Source organism: Mycetomoellerius zeteki, unplaced genomic scaffold (genome assembly GCF_001594055.1).
Source record: "Mycetomoellerius zeteki isolate Tzet28-1 unplaced genomic scaffold, Tzet1.0 scaffold62, whole genome shotgun sequence".
Taxonomy (NCBI): domain Eukaryota; kingdom Metazoa; phylum Arthropoda; class Insecta; order Hymenoptera; family Formicidae; genus Mycetomoellerius; species Mycetomoellerius zeteki.
In genome coordinates this window covers 713,726-731,805 of record NW_017257632.1, presented here as the reverse complement: position 1 = coordinate 731,805, position 18,080 = coordinate 713,726, and the positions used below count along the sequence as shown (strand labels likewise).

At 35.0% G+C, this 18,080-nt stretch overlaps 1 protein-coding gene across 2 annotated transcripts; it reads right to left on the bottom strand.

Moving 5' to 3' along the window:
- Nucleotides 1-1,215: 1,215 nt before the first annotated feature.
- Pcf11 (Pcf11 cleavage and polyadenylation factor subunit) lies at nt 1,216-14,205 on the bottom strand. 2 transcript variants are annotated; one of them, XM_018457131.1, is made up of 17 exons: nt 14,041-14,205; nt 12,539-12,768; nt 10,346-10,471; nt 9,513-9,698; nt 9,216-9,440; nt 8,977-9,081; nt 7,596-8,802; nt 7,002-7,113; nt 5,544-6,905; nt 4,891-5,133; nt 4,452-4,804; nt 4,070-4,322; nt 3,754-3,980; nt 3,277-3,518; nt 3,148-3,162; nt 1,873-2,389; nt 1,216-1,785 (listed from the first exon to the last, which is right to left on the bottom strand). In XM_018457131.1, the coding sequence occupies exons 2-17, from the start codon at nt 12,704-12,706 to the stop codon at nt 1,445-1,447; spliced, it is 5,682 nt and encodes a 1,893-aa protein (XP_018312633.1). In that variant the 5' UTR covers nt 12,707-12,768; nt 14,041-14,205; the 3' UTR covers nt 1,216-1,444. The 2 variants fall into 2 exon arrangements, with proteins under 2 accessions (XP_018312633.1, XP_018312634.1); XM_018457132.1 differs by lacking the exon at nt 3,148-3,162 and having other exon boundaries at nt 1,217-1,785; nt 14,041-14,204.
- Between the last annotated feature and the right edge of the window lie 3,875 nt (nt 14,206-18,080).

The window sequence follows — 18,080 nt, the reverse complement described above, 5'->3', positions numbered from 1 at the left end:
TATTATTTTATGATCTATTTGCTTACTCTATTACTTAAGTTTTTTTGTCTGTCATAGTCAATTTAATCAATCTATCATAATGAGGTTGCATACACAGTAATTCCATTTTAAATGCAGTTTATTGAATATTGAAAGATACAACGAAATAATCGCAATAAGTTTACGCAACGATTCCATTTTGAACGCAGTTTATTGAATATTAATACATAAGAACAAAAATATAAGTTTTTTTTATCAATGTCTTTATTGTTTCAAGTATTCCTAGCTTATGAAATTCAAGTCCTAAGCAGCTTCAAAGTTATAAAGGATATAATAGAAAGGATAATTAAAAAGAGAGAAAAGTCAAGCCTGTAATAAACAAGTCTTCTTTTATACAACAAAATAATGCATATCTAATAGCAGTAGTAATAATCCTCGTCGATTTTATCGTCGTCATTGTTTTTCTGTTGAGTTATGTACATTACAAGTAGATGATCATATCACATAATTTGTACACCTTGAAATGACTCGCCCTATGCCGCCCCCCCCCCCTAGCAAATTTATTTTGAAGGATTTGCAGCATTTTATGTACAAGTACGAGAAGTACTTAATGTTACAGGTGAGTGTAAATCACCATCAAGCTTAGAATGTGATCTACTTAACGCTGCAAACGTTTCGTTAACTAATCAGAAAAAAATTTTATCAATTAAAAAATGCTTCAAAGCATTTACAACGTAAAGTGGCTCGCACCCTTACATAAGCATGAATAGTACTTGAAGATTTTAATGATAAAACATCATCAAACTTAAACAAATACCGTAGCGGTATATGAAGTTTTCAGTTTTGAGTATATAAATCATAGGTAAATTCATCGTTTTCTCTATCACAAAGCAATGTCGACAAATAATACATTCACTCTCGCGCAAGAATGCTACTACATACTTTTCAAAATACATGAAATATATGTACAACCTATTTTTTCCTCGCGCTCTCTCTTTTTGTGTTCATTGAGATGTTGACATTTAAACATATTTACACGCTTGCACACATTTCACACTTTTTTTTTAACTTAGACGACGTGATTTAATCAAATTTAGAGATTTAGTTCTCGTGCTTTCGAATGAATCGTGTATATGCAAGCTTTACATAGTAAATTTAAATTAAAATTTATTTGAAACTAATCTAAACTTACTAATTTATATAAATTTGTCTATAAGGATAATAATGAATAAAATATTCTATAAAGTCGAGCACAGCATGTACACGAATAGCATTGAATATAACAAAAAAACATTCTACTCATTTTTCTAAAAGAGCCACGTCATCACGTCGTACAAGCTGTACAAAATTATAATGTACAAGATGTAAATATAAGCTAGAAATAGATCGTGTTCTAAACGTAAATCTAGTACTTTATACATTTGTATCGCAAAGTGAATAGTTTCTAACTTTGTACACAAGATATTTACATAATAGAACAAAGTCCCGATAATTCTTGCCCTTTTTCTACAGGAGGTAAGATCGATAGTTTCCTACCCTGTAGACTCGGCTTAATAGAAGCTGCCACTAATGGTTGTTCTGCCTTTTCCTCTGCTGATGTCTCAACCGCTACTTTGTCCTTCTCTTTATTTTCCTCTGGCTCTTTGTTAATGTTCAACGGCTTAGTAATATTAATCTTAATTCGCGATGGAGCCGCGGGAATAGCTGGCGGTGTGGAATCCAATTCCACGTTTCCGTCGATGGAACTTTTCACTGCGGCGTATGTTGTATCGACCGTGCTCGATTCACTTACAATTTGTTCGGGATCTGAGGAAAAATTAGAATAATCTAAAATCGTTCTTATAAGAAATAAAAAGGGATTTGTTTGTTATAATCTAAAGCAGATATACATACCTGGTTCAGGCTCCATAGGTTCCTCTTTGACTTCCACGTTGGCGAAATCAAACACTTCGCTGTCGATTTGTTCATCAACGTCATCTAGTGGTTCCTCTTTAATTTTAATATTCTCAAAAGGTATTGTTACACCTTCGCCCGGAGATTCATCTTCTTTATTTATCGTAGGTGCGTCTTGCTCGGCACCTTCTATGACAGCTTCTGTACTCTCTTCGTTGACGCTTTCTACGTTTTCTTTTTTTTCCTCCGTATCGTCCTGCGGAACTTCGGAATTTTCCACATCAACGGACTCTTCTTTTTTCTCTGATGCAACAATAGAGTCTAAGAGTTGCTGCATGTTCATCTCTACTTGATTCAAATTCTCCGTAGACTCGAGTTGTTCTTTTTTCGACATTTCTATGTCAGACTCTTCCTGCTTAGTTTCATCTCCGGGCGTTTCTTCGGAACATTCCATTTTATTTTCTTCCATTTCAGAAACGGTCTCTTCAAGCGCCAAAGCTGACTTCTCTAATGCTCTCTAAAGTTTCAACAAAATTAAGATTATTAAATTGAATGAGGACGGAAACAATGTGAATAAATACATATATGTTTATATCAAAATTAATTAGTATAGGTGCGAACAATACATGATATATGAATAGTGAGATAGTGAGGATAATTATATGATTACATATGTGTGTAAATAAAAAAGATTGTGAAAAATGTTCAACTTTTTTAAATGCATGTTGTTAAAAAAATAAATAATTTCGTCTATAATTCGGTTTTAAGGAGGTTCTTTAGTTCAAATAAGTGAAAGAGAGTTTTATGACTTTTTATATCTTTTAATACAGGAGTTTTTGGTCATTGCTTTTAAATAATAAATAAAATGTAAAGCAATCCGAAAGAAAAAGTAACTGGTAGTGCGAAGGAAATGCTGATTTTTCGTGACATCGACTAAACGATCGTGCAACATATAACTTAAGTTGAATAATTTATGAACATTTTACATTCTTATCTTTCTATAAAAATAAGATTTAAGAAAATTATTTAAAGAAAATTGTACAGTCAAAAAATTTGAAAAACTCAGGAATATCTACATATATATATATTAATCATAAACTCATTCTCAAAATTTGATCAAGTTTTTATATTATATGAAAAGACTGAAAAACCCCCTTAAATAATTCTATATAAACGGAAAAATATTGCGTATAAATAGCAGTACTTATTCTATTACTAAGAGCAATAAAGCTTAAAGATGTGATATGAATACGAGTCATATTGAGAATCACGTACCGCTGAACTTTTTTCCTATTTTTTGTAAGAATGCAAGAAACGGTAGTTATGTTAATGAAATATAATATTGACATATCAATGGACAAGATTCAAACTACCAATTAAAATAGAATAGAGAGACACACGAACCTTGTAATCCTCTAAACAGAGCGGATGGTAATTCTTGTCCTCGTAATTAACCGCTGGTCTCAAATGCCATTCCTCCTTTTCTTCATTATAGAATTGCTCAAATGCGTCATGACATACTTGGCATCGCGAATCCTCATCGCTGCCAGTTGGTACGCTAGGCTGCAATGTTTCCTGAGGCGAATCATCAGTAGCCATACCTTCCGTTTCCGCTGTCTGTTTCTCAGTCTCGAACCAGCTTTGTGCTGAAAGAGAAATGAAGAATATAAAATAAAGAAGAAACAAGGTGTCGTCGTGATGGAGTAACCAAACACGGGGGTGTTTCGATTACTCTTAATATAAAATTTTATCCAAGCCTTACGCTCCGATATCCTTTCGCTCGTCTGCTGAGCTAAATATGATCGCTTATAATTCAGCTAGCCTGATATTGTGAATTTCAAGTGAACTCTGAATAACATAACTGAAAAAAAATATACAAACCTCTGTCCTCCAAATCTTCGATCTCCTCGAACTGTATCCAATCGCTGACATCATAATACCATGGTCGAGAATGCGCTTTTCTCGCAGAGTCACGTTCACGCCTGTTCTGTCTGAAGTGCCAATCCAGATGGTGGCTGTACCGAGTAGCTAACTCAGGTGCGAATCTAGCGCCACAAGAACTACATTGCATACCACTGTACAACGCTGTTGAAATTGCTGGTTGTTTACTGTAAAAGAGAGAATTGTTATTTTATATCTGAAGTTTGATTTTGTCTCATCAATATGAGGACTGTGACATCGATGAATGATAACTTACATTTTAAGAGTTTCCGGTTTATCGAAGGAAACTGGAGTAATCACAGATTCTTTCTTCTCTTCTTCCTCCTGTTTCTTTTGTTCTGTGAGATTTGGAACGATACCAGTCTCGACCAATCTTTGGAATAATTCGCTCATATTCAGTGGCAACGTCGGTGCTGGCGGATTTTCTACAGGTTCGGCTTGATATGACAAACCGGATGACGGTGCCATCGCTGATGGCAAAACTGATGATAAGATATCTAATTGCAGGTCTGCAATTATTGATCACAATTACTATTGGGAGACATGGTAGTGTTTCAGTAATAAGAGCATGCGCACAATATATAAAATATCAAAGAATTATATAATCTAAAGAATATGTAACGGAATTAACTTTTTACCTGGTTTTGAAGTAGAAGTAAAATCTGTATCATCTTGCGACGTGGATTCATTTTCTACAGTGGGCAATTGACTTGGCGCAGGAGCAGCGTCTAATTTCGGTTTTTGAGCCAGCAAAGGCGCCGCCGGTGGCGGCGACTCGATAGGACCTTCACCTCTCATTCCGGTAATTTTAATATGACCAGCACGTACTCCTCTAGGCAATACCGAAAATCTAATGAAATGCTTCTTGTCTCTAACAATAATAGGTTTAGGCAACCCTCCAAATTCGACTTTAAACGGTCGTCCATTTAACAGAACTGTCTGTAATGCATCTGTAAATTCTAGAGTATGAGGTTTTCCCTCGATTTCGAATCTGTAAAGAAACAAGCGTGATTACAAGAGTGCACATTTATGGTTTAATTCTTTTAATAATTTACACGTTGCAGAAAATGTACTTACATCTGTGGTTTTGCATCTAAAAATACCGGCACCATATTTCGCGCGTTAATAATAAGATTAATTTTCGCAACCACGAGATCCGTTCGCTTTACAGTGCCGATTTTGACTTGTGGAGGAGGACCCTCTAACTTTACACTGATTTTCTTGCCGCCGAGTTCGATTGTTATTGGCATACCACCAAAGTAACACTCATACCAACAATCGTCAACATACAATTCTCGAGTAGGTGCTCCAAGTTTGATTCTGAAAAGATATGACTTGCGATATCAGCCATCCAATAATCAGATAAAAAATGTGTAAAATGTGAATAAACTGCTTTTTAAAGGAAAAAGTGACAAAAAGTAATCTTTCAGGAATTAAAATAGTAATCAAAAGTGACATTTTTAAATCAAATGTTCAGAATAATTAAAATTATTTAAGCAAAAAAATTTACTCTCATTTTCCCTAATCCATCTTTAAGTAGCCTAACATATAGCAAATTCTTTTCATATTATGGTTTGAAAGTTTAAAAGGAAAGAACAGAGGCTTGAATGATAAAATAATATCTCTATGGTATAGTTTTATTAAATAATTTGTATTATTATCTGACTGTGACATGCATCAGAACACTTAGAATTTAATTCAAATAGCATCTGGATATCATATGTACTCACCTGTGTACTTCTCCTTCATACATAAACTCCTTATATTGATCATTAAATGCACAAGTTATAGTGTCTTTCTCGTCAATCAATATTCTTCTTATACCGTCCTGGAAACCGATCTCCCGTGGATCGTCCCAGTTCATAAACACCACACCGGTTTGTCCGTAATAACGAATCTCCCGCGGTATATTGTCAATATTTATAGACTTCATAGTGTCTCTCGCGATGTCAGCCAATAGTTTTGAATCTGGCGGCGGCAATTCGCGACTATGCGAGCCCGGATTCTTTAACACTGCGTTATTGTAACTATGATCATTATCCTCGAGATCATACTTGCCAGATGTGTTCGGTGATACGTTTCTACCAGACGTTAATGGTGGCATATTCGTAATAAGATTAGGCATAGGTCCGTTATTCATCATCATTGCAGGATGACATCCCATCGGCATAGGAGGGTTTGGCATAGGTCCCATTGGTCCCATTGGACCATTCGGCAAAAGATTCGACATGATCGGCCCATTTGGACCCATTGGACCCATCATACCAGGTCCTAAGCGCGGGTTGGGACCCATATTGTGATTAAAACCGCTATGATACTGGTAATCCGGTCGCATTGGCCCGAAGTGTCGCGGATTCTGCCAAGGACCGACAGGTCTCATATCCGAATTGAAGTGTCCCTGCGGGCCACCGTACGATGGTCCCGGCGGATGCGCCCAAGGTTGTTGCCACGGCTGATTCTGCCATCTTGGACCATTCGGATTTCGTGGCATTGGGTGTTCCTTGTTTCGTATCATTTCCTTATCATTGGACGGGCTGAACGTCGCGGCGCGATCTCCGGGACCAGATATATCCATATTAATACCCTTTTCCCATATCACTGTGCCAGCCTCCTTTTCCTTACGCTGTGCAGCTCGTAATTTTCGATCTTCGCTCATGTGTAACACCTCTTGTATCAAGGTATTGTACTGCATTTTCGTAATCGATCCCTGATTCAATTGTTCAGCAGCTTGTTTCATTATTATCTCAATATTTCTATCGTCATTTCTCTCAGGTTTATCATTCTCCCGGCCTCTGCGTCCTGGTCTGGAATCCTGTTCGTCGTTCGATAACGTTCTTCTTCTCTCTTTAGGATCGTCCGGAAGTTTGTTATAGAGTCTGAGACGTCCCAACCTATCTCTATTACGATCTCGGTCGCGCTTATCGTCAGTATTATTAACTTGCTTATCTCTATCATTTTTCGTGGGTGTCTTTAACTTCGCCCAACCATCTTTTCCATCCTCCCCGGAAATCACAGGCGGTGGAGGTGTCGGAGGTCGACCGGCATTAGGATGCGTCAAAGTGCGCAAATCCACGTCTTCATTACCAAATAATCTGTAAAATTGAAAAAGTGTAAATTATTGTATTTTTGCAGATTATCGTACACATATGATTTTAATGTAATTAAAAAATTCAGCTAATGATACATACGCGTCAAACTTTTCAGCCTTAGTTTTCTTCGGTGGGGTCGCCTCGACACACTCTTCACTGCGTCTTTTGTTAGTGTTAACAGGTGGTAAGACTCGTAGATCTAAATCTTCTTCTGGAAAAGAATTCAAGATAAGGTAACTTGTGCAAGAAAAATTTATTATAGATTAACTTAATATTACCATTTCTCTTTATTATACGTCCCTAATATATATGCATTTCGAAGAAATAGATTTTCAGACAATATTTTCCTGAAGAAATGCACGTTAAGAGATCTCACAAAAGTAATTGAAATTATATAATTACGAAAACAAGAGAAGTTAGTACGATAAGTTGAAAATACTACTTTTAAAAGATATCACCTGTTACAGTCTTGCAATTGCTACCACAGATGAGGCAAATATTGTAGTCACCTTTATGAGAAAATATTCAAGACAGAATTTTTAGCAGTAACTAGAGAAAGCACGCAGGAAAATTGACAGATACTCTTACATGCACAATTGAAATATAGATGATATATATTGGATGACAGATATTTATGAATAGTGTTACACGTTGTTACATATAGATATATGTTTCGAAGCACTGTTGACTCACTCTTTTCGGGTATAGAAACAGCGGCTCCAGGTAGAGATAGTGGTGCCCTGAGATCTTCGTCTTTGCTAGAAGATTCCAATGTTGGCTCGGCTGCGATTTGAGTATTTCCAGCATTGACCGGAGAACGTTCCGGACTAAGACTGTCGTCTTTATTTCGTCTTACATAATTTCTCTGTCTAGCGTTCGGTCTGATCTCTTTGAATGCGGGTGGATGAGGAGGAGATACTATTAACGAACCAGATTGCTCCTCCTCAGTAACACCACCGGAACTATTCAAGCTCGAGCTCGATTTCGCGTCGTTACGCCTGGGGATTCTATACGGAGGACTTGGACTACGCTTTCTCGATTTTGTGTTCTTCTTACGGCTTTTAGAGGCTTGGAAGGATTGTGGAGAGGTACGTGAGGACGGTGAACTGTCTTCGCTGTCTTTTTCACGAGATTTTGACCTAATCGGACTCGAGTCTCTGTCGACTTTCGGAATCTTATTCGGACATATCTGAGGCTGTTTAGATCGCGACTTATTGCCTAATTTCCTATGCGAAGATTTGGAGGAAGTGGAAGACTTGTCAGCCAAAGAGGAAGAGCCGCGCGAATTTGAGCTCTTCGAATCTTTTGACTTGTTGATGTCACTACCTCCACTTCCTCGATTTCCCATTGATAATACTGAAGACGAGTTATTACTGCAAACCGATAAATTCTGAATGTTCTTGGAGTTGTTACTGTTTAGGTTAGCACTACTATTAATATTTAATCTAGGATCTTTCTTTTGACTTATGCGATGCGAGGTAGCATCTTTATTTATATTACTATTAAAATTTTTATTATTGCTATTATTATCAGAATTATTGTTATTCATAACGTTTAATAACGTTGTATTATCAGGTCCGGCGCCGGGATTGACCGGAAGCTTGTTGATAGTTACAGCCGATTTCGAAGGTTGTTGTTTTAATTGGTTTGAAGTTACAATTGTATTTGCCACTTGCTGCGTTTGACTTTCGTTCCGCGCTTCTTTCGGACTGGTCGTACCCGGTCGTTGTCGTGGATCTATCGTTGGCACTATCACATCCTGAATAGCAGAAGTAGGCTTCAAACGTGGATCTCGCGAGACTGGCTTCGCTGATGCTACTGCTATACTACTGGCTGGTGCAATTCGTGGACCACTGTTTGCTCCTACGTTCTTCAAAAGTGACGCTGCCGCTGCTGGAAACTATAAGCAAGTAAAATTGTTGTTAGTTACATTTAATATTCAGCGGTTTAATATAATTAAGTATGAGCAATTATATATGTGGGATAGGTGGAATCGTTTTTTTTTAAATATTTTTTATTCCAAAATATCCTTTAAACTCTAAACTCTTTTTAAATTGTACATATGACATCTTACTTGTTTTGCTACTTGTTTTGAAGTTTGATTTGGCACTACAGGTGCGACAGGTTTCGCTTGCGTTGTTGTCTCCGTAGTTGGCGCAACATGTGCAGTGGACACAACCTAAAGTAATAAAAGATATTATATTACTACTCATATAAAATAAATCCAATATAATAAAGCATTCAATTATGAAAAAGAGCCATAAGAGATTCTTAGCTTATATTTATTTTTAGGTTGACTGTATAGACATTTACCACTTCCGTTTTCAAGCTTCCAGCTTGTTTGTCAAGTTGCCTCTGCTGTTGCTCTAAACTTGCTTTAGCTTGCAACAGTTCTAACTCGATTTTTTTCTTTTGTAATTCTAACAATTCTCGCTGCTTCTTCAGCAGCTGTTCTCTCATGACTGCTTCTGTTGTTGTTACCGGTTCTCCTGGTGGCAATTTAACGGGCTGAACGATTGATGTTGTGGCTTGTTGAGGCTGAAAAAATTAACATTTATAATATAATACGTTTCCCTTGCACATACAATTGTGTACATGTATGAAACTTACCATTGAAAGAAATCTTGGATTGACATGTATAGATCCTGAAGGAATACTAGTAGGTGGGGCAGTGATTGGCCATGCAGGATCGATACTTTGCACCCGTACATCTAATGAAAATAGCTTATTTGGTGGAAATACATCATTCCACGTTTGCCGCAACTTCCACATGCTAGCTCTTGTATTTTCATCAACCTATTTATGAAAGTAACATCATATTGTACCACATTACATAATTTAAACACAATATAATTAAAAAAAAGTAGAGGAAAGTTTAGTGCAAAACCAATCTTTTTTTATTTCAAATATCGTCAATCATTTGACATGTTTGATAAAAAATTTTCCTTATTTTCATTTACTAAATTTATTAAGATTTTTCTTAGAATTTGAGATACGAGTATATGTATTCTTTCTGAAAGAGAGAACCGCTACACGAGTATCTATGAAACTTTTCAGAGTTGTAAGCCAATGTTATATTGATCGAACAATTATCTTATGTCATCGTGAAATATAAAATATCGAACTCTATACATGCTGAAATGTTCCTTTCAGAAACTCAGTAGTTTGTAGTTTTCTCATTGCGTGCGTATAGAAAGCAAAGGTTACTCCCGGTCAGCGACAGATCGTCGATCGCGCGAGGAAGAATCATATTTCCTAACAATATTCTACAGATATTTTTCTTTATTGCTACACTAGACTGTATTAAAATAAATTTCCTTCTAGCTTTCGCCAAATATCAAACATATATCTATTTTGCCTTAAATACAAAGAAAGTACACTAATTTAGATATGAAAAACAGACCTTATATCAGCGATTTTATAAAAACAATAAAGATATTTACCTTCTCAAATACCCCACAGAATGTGTTTACTATGTTCTGCGTGAAGAGATTCAAATAGTCTCCATTCACATTCTTGACAATCGAGTCGATGAGATAGAGAACAGGTAACTTGATGTCACTTCTCACCTAGTGGAACACAATAATATGCAAAATACGCTACCTCACTACTTACAATTAATAAGGATACTTAAGCTATTATATATGTGTACGGTTTAAAAATATCTCAATATACATGCACATTCCAGAATCATTGTGATTATCTTCAGCTTCGGGCATATTTTTTTAATTTGAAGTCCATTTTTCCTTAGAAGAGCTTGATAGGAAGACTAATTATGAAAATACTTAACGTAGAAATTCGCTACATTAGATTTCGAAAAGGATAATTTCACAAGGGTAACACATAGTAAAATCTTATATTTTTCAATTAATTACAGATATATTTTATTTGTACAGATATTTTAACTGCGGCTAAATTGCCAGTACATTTAATGCTGTAAATAAAAATAGTGTAACAAGAAACAGCCACCTATCAAATTTCCATTGGGAAAATGTCCATTATAAATCTGTTAAAAAATGTACAGCTAAGGAAAAATGTAGAAATTTCGGAACGTTTTGCATATGAAAATATATCACCGCGTTGAAAGAAAAGCGACATAAGTCAACAATTCGCACATTTGAGATAACAAAACGAAATCTATCTTAAAGACTAATATATTGTTGTTAAAAAATGATACATAATTTGACATAATGATACAAAAATGATTTAAAATTTATTACATAATGCTTATGTGGAAGTGTCACAACTCTGATAAGGAATGAAACTTATACAACCTTATACTAGGATTACACTGTGCAAATCTTAAACTCATGACATAATTTTAAAGAATAAATTATTAATTAAAAGTATAACATGAAAGAAAGTGAAGTTATGCACACATATTCACTATCTTAATTAAAACATTGTTCCAATTTAGAAAGAATTTTTTAAATGCTCTACTGTGCTAAAGGTTGCTTACTGTGAGTTGTGTCACTTTTCTATTAACGCAACGATATATCACATATCGACAAACTAGTATCGCACTTTTCGAAATTCAACAAATTAATATATAAATAATATGCTCTATTTTATATAATTAACTCTTAAACGCCTTTTCGAGTTTGTAGAATATCTAGCTTTCTTTTTCCAATGCCTCTCCGATGCTTTTCTTGTTGCTTTTTATTAATCAAAATATATATACATTTGCTTGGTATCGTTATACTTCTTAATGATTAGCGTTTCGATTGAAAAAAAAAATTGTTTACAATATGTCCATTTTTATAAGTTATAAAAATCGAATTGGATTGAGTATTTGCCATATCCAAGTGTGTTATTTCCATAGTGTGGCGTTTAAGGGTTAAGTGTGTGTTCTTATGAAGTAGTATTACTTAGGCATTGTTTAATCTTAAGGATTTAACAGCATGTACATGTAGGTATGTGATTTATTTATGTATAAAACATGTAAATCAACTGACTGATTGGACATGAACACATATTTCAAATATCTTGATTAATGAAATATACGTAGCATATTTGGAATTTAACATAAATATAATACAATATCAAAGTCAATAAGTGTTGATAGTATATTTTATTTGTTACTTTAACACACATAATGTATAATACAACTACTGTAAACCTTGATATAAAATATTATTTCTTATATAACGCAGTCTCAAATTATTGCAGTTGTTCATATACACTTTCTGTTTTCCTAACTATTAATTTAATTTATACAAAGAGAAAACAGAAGAACTTATTGCATATAGAATAGCTATAAAATAGCCAAACAATGCTTTAATACAAAACCTATTAATTTTATTCTTATTAATTATATTCTTTACAAAAATATCACAGACTGTTTATAAATATCTTTATAGATGGATTTATAGTGATGCAAAGAGAAAGAATAAAGACAAAATTACAAAATTGTTGTGCATGCTATATGCTATGTGACACAGCAACAGAACTTTTCATTGTGTCAATGGAAAGGAATTTTGTAATTATAGAAATAAAGTAGTTACTACTGTGAGACGAAAAAAAAGTTTGCAGTTTTATGCGAGTTAATTAATCGCATTAATACGTAATTATTAATTTCGACTAAGATCAATATATTTTATAAAATATTTTAGGTGTAACTATGGTGGATAAATAACCTTTTGTAGATGAGTCTCGACAGCTTGCACTATCGCTGATGCATGTTCGATATTATCTTCAGCCAGCATGGTGAGCATGTTGATAAGCGGCTTACTGTTAATAGTAAGATCAGATAGAGATGAGATGTACTCATCTGCAACTTCTTTGGACTTTGTCGACGAGAACATGATGCCACTAATGAATAAACACACGACGAAGATCCAAATCAAACCCAGAGCATGAATTTAAACTGTAACATAAAAAAGAAAAACACATTTGTAGCAAAACGTTTATATTTCTTTAATTAAAAAAACAATTATATATATATAAAGATTAATTTATGTAAAGAAAGAAAACAATTTGTGTATTAGGTAAATACAAGAAAAATTTTTACAACTTTTCATTCCTTCTAACAATTTATTAAAAGATAATTATTGCCATCAGAAATAATTATTTTTTATTGGATATTAAAGAGAATATTTTCTGAAATGCGAATTGATTAGATGTTTTGTAACAATAATTATATGATTCCAAAAAGAGATTCTAACAATCTTCAACTCTGGATCTTTTGTATATTCGATATTGCACTCGCAATAATGGGTGTTACATCATCTCAATATCTCATGGAAATCTACGTGCTTTTCCAGAAAACTTGTAAAACACACACGGCACGAGTCAACTTAAACTCACAATCCAGCAGGATGCACCGTGTCAACAGGATTCAGAAGCCGCGCGATTTCGACATACCGTAGCCCGAAGGATTGCGTCGCGCGTCTCTCCTGTGCATAATTTACTTCGAAACGCGTTCTAATATTTGCACGCAAATTATCACTGAGAAGGAAATTCCCGAAAGCGGAATTCTCGAAAGATGATTCACCGGGAGAAAAAGAGAATGCGGAGCGATAACCGTGCTTGCGACATGATATCACAGTCGAGCGACGGCGAGGCTTTTTACGTTCGTGCCGAGAAGGAAAGCATGCTTCTTGCGGTCGTACCGAGACGAAATCTAGGACGCGAAAGCGAGGCGAAACGAGACGAGGTAAGGCGACGCATAGCGATGCTCCGTTACGCGTCTCCGATTCTCCCTAGCCGAGGATGCGGATGAAATGCAGTTGTCCGGGAACCCGGGTGCCACTTTCGAGACTCCGACGGGAACTCCGCTCGCGACGTGACCGTTTACGTAATCATCCGCGGCTCTAGACGAAGGTCGTCGGCCACGTCTGTACGCGGAGAAACACTTTATCGATTTCACTCTCGCGGTCTCCCTCTTTCGCGCTCGCTCTCACTCGCACCCGCGATCGAAACAGCCGCTCTGTATGCGGGAAGATGAACCCACTGCGCGTCCCGGACGCGATCTCCGACGTCATCCGTTATGCACCAGGATCCGCGTGTCAAAGTGCGGTCGCGAGGCGACGTTCAGCTCGCATCTGGAGTCACCGTCTTGTCTTCGCCGCCCGTTTCCTCGAAATTCACAGTTGAACGCTTCTTATTTTTTATTGCCAATCATCCGACGATTAATTACCTTCTTTAGCGCATTGCGCGACGTAAGCAGGCATAGTCTCGTACGGTGGACGCCCGTACCCTCGACGGGATCCTCAAAAAAGCCACGCGCGTTGCACTACACTACTGCTTACGCGAACAGGATCTTCACGTAAAATGGCTGCCGCTACATACCACCGTTTCATCTGCCGATGGAATAGCGCTCGATATAACGCTGTTTCCTATTGGACGTCTGCCACTGCACGGTCGGTTGCTCTCCACTTGGAAAATCCAATCAAATCCAATTATCAGGCCTTCACACACAGGTCGTGATGTCGCTGCGGTCACTCCTGCACGGAATAAACTCGACTGAAGTTGTCTATAAATCTGTAGATACAGCACACAAGTTCACACCGTCTACACCATAGTCTACACTACACACGTACGCCTTGAAGTTCGCTGTGAACTGAATAATTTGTCGAGTGCGGCAGCACTGTGCAACGATAATGTGGCGTCGATGCTAGCCAATCAGCGCTTCGCTTTCCATTAGAACAATGGATTGGCCTTATGGAGGAAAACAGAATAGGATCTTAAATTTCTAGACATCTGCCTGTGGAGGGTCATAAAAGGATTTATGATATTTGGTAAATTCTTTTCAGATTTTTGATCTATTTGAAAATCTGACATATTTTGACAGATTTATGTGTTTGAAGATTTTAGACTGTGCGCATTCAATGAAGCAAATGTATTAAAACTATATAAAATTTCAATTAAACTTTCTCTCCGAGAAAAATTTTATTTGATATAATATAGTATACGTTACGTGTACTATACTATATTTGAAATAAATATTAAATATGAGAGAAATATTAATATAAAAGAAAAAATTGAGAATATAGAAATTAAATGTAACACACAGTGGATATAAATAACGGCTGCGTTCAGACTGTTCAGAGGACTCAACAGTTGAGTGAGCGCTCGCTGTTATTGGTGTATTCTTTTAGATTATTCAATCAGCATTTTCTGGAAGAATACATCAATAGCAGCGAGCGCTCATTCAACTGTTGAGTTCGCTGAACGCAGCCAATATGATATAACGACATATATGATATATATATATATTATATGTCGTATCTTGTTTATTGTGTGTTACGTTTTTTAATCTTTATTTAACATTTGTTTTATTTCTTTAATATTCAATATTTATTCCTTTTCCTAATATTTCTTCTATTGTACGCACAGTTTTATATGTATATACATATAAAGCTGTGCGTACAATAGAAGAAATATTACAGGATGTATATATATATCCTAAACCTTTTGACACACCGTTTATGGGCAGGTAGACTAATAAACTGAGTCAAAAAGTCTTTTATTATTTTACAATTTTCACAATAGTTAACGAGAGTTAATTTCTAAATATTGCCGAATAAAGTTAGTAAAATCAACGTATAACACAAATTCGAGATATTTTTTAGAATTCTTTATAAAATGCTTCTTGAAGAACTCTTAAAAATATCTTAAAAGTTGTTTTATACGTCGATTTTAGACATTCTGCTTATTGGGTATAAATTAAAAAAAACTTGCGAAAATATATATATTGCAGAATGATAAATAGAGGATTTTTTATTCAATTTAGTCCACTCCATCTGCCTATAAGCGGTGTGTCAAAAAGTTACAGGAACATCGATCTTGTATGTATGTCTTAATAAATCTTAAAGATACATATTCGTTATTATGCGCAAAAAATAAAAACATACAAAAGATTATTATTCTCTTATTTTTTTAAACATATTTTACTGTATATTAATTATGAATCATAGAACGATAGAATTTTCGTTACAAAAGATAAAACTCTAGTCACCTGATATATTTCAGAAAATATCTTTGTTTCATTTACTATATATATCTGAAAAAAACAACTTTTTTAACAGATTATTTTTTAATTTTTCTTTATAATTTTTCATACACTTTTACCGAGACTTTTACTTATATTCTCAGTTGCTTTAACATTTCATATTTCAATGGTTTTCAGAAAAATTATCGGAACTTGAGAGAATTAAATTATTTTTATTTTAAAGTACTTACTCACGAAGATACTTAAAAAGAATTTTAAATATTTTCTTTTTATAAACCGGATATTTATGTTTAATGTTGTTAGATCAATGCTCAGAATTTATAATTCTGAGCGTTGACTTAAAGTGGCGGATCCATGGGGAGGGGGAGAGGGGGCATGGAGGCTATGGTCGCCCTCTTGGAGTCTCCTTTTTTAAAAATATTTTATAATGAAATGTTACATATATTTTAAATGTTTCTAAAATGCTTAATCACAATTTTGATATTTCACAAATACTTTTCAATTCAAGAAACTTCTAGGTTTTTGCGGTTTAAAACTTATTCATGCTCTATTGTATTATAGATACCGCGTTATTGCAGCGTTATGCGAAACTAATTGCAAGACTACTTAAAATATTATTATGTCTACCGATAAGTGTTGTTTTTGCTAAACGAAGTTTTCCAGCTCTTTGGCATTTAAAAGTTTGGTTAAGAGATCGTATCAGTGAAAAGAAACTCTTGGAGTTTGCGTTGATACATATATAAACATAGATAATTGTTAAAGAAACAGTGTGGAAAATAAATTTACCAGAAATAGAAAGTGTAAATTTTAGATATTTTATTATAAGACTGGAATTAGACTACGCATTGAAAATAATTGACACTGCGGATTGAAGATTGAAATTTGACCAATGAGAATAAAGAAATTTAGCTTCTATTGTTTTGATTGATCAAATTTCAATCTTTCAATCTTCAATCTCAATCTTCAACGAGTAATCTGATTCCGGCCTAAAACGTTATGCTCAATATTATATTATTTCTTTTTGCTGATATAATTTTAAATAAAATGTTTTATGAATTAGGCACAAAAGTGTATATTTAAGATCCTTGATTAATTCCAAACAAATCCATATTTGGAACATTTTTCTACGATTTTTTTTATTGATAAACGTTTTTATTATAACGTTTTAAAAAAGATTAGAGCAGTTTAAAAAAAAAGTGTTATAAAACGGACAACTTTTTCTTGTAAACTCAGTATAATTCAGAAACAAATTATTGCAGGAAATTTTATTAGAAAGGAAATTAAAGTGTCAATTTCAAATTTTAATTCCTTTTAATTTTGTGTAAATGCGTGTAAGTAATGTATTGTGCTGCTTTCAGCGTTACCCATCAGGATCAATGACGTGTACGTATCTGCAGGTATCTGATTCCATGTGTGCGTGCGTACGTGTATGTGTGATTAGTGATGCGAAAGACTAAACACACACACAGAATCAAATACCTGCTACGTCCACGTCGTTGATCCTGCCTAAGCAGAACGCAATAAATCATTGGTTGCGTTCAGCAGAAAAAGCTTTGCAACCGTTGTAAAATCCTTGAATACGATTGGTTTATATATTTAGATCCAAGGAGGAACTAAGGGCAAGACCAATCATATTAAAGAATTTTACAACAGTTGCAAAGCTGTTTTTTCTGCTGAACGCAGCCATTATAAGGATAAACTTCCGAAAACATCATATATGTATATTTACAAAAATAAATGCAGAAGTCTGATCTTAATTAACCCTTGAGAGAGAGAACACCACACTATTTTCGCCACCTGATTTCATCACACATGGGTTACGGTAACCTTGGAATCTTCTTTTGCTTTTATCCCGGGATCTAACGCATCAATTTTAACTTTTTTTTTTAATCGATACAACAGACAGTAAGGAAAAAGGATATATAGATAAGAATATCATAAAACTTTCGGTAACCAAGATATTTTGAAAAAAAAAAAAAAAGAAATTTCAAAATTAAAAAAAAATCGTTTTTTTCGAAAATTGTTTTTTCAAACGGACTGGGTTACCGTAACTCAGTGTGGGGTGTTCAAGAGTTAAACAACGCTCCTGAATATGTGATACACGTTAATCCTGAGGTTTGTTCGCGTCGCAAGTTCCAACATGCTCCAACGTGCTCCTACCATAGCTCCTACTCACTCTATCAAACGTGTTGGAGCATGCGACGCGAATAAACCTCTGATCAGAA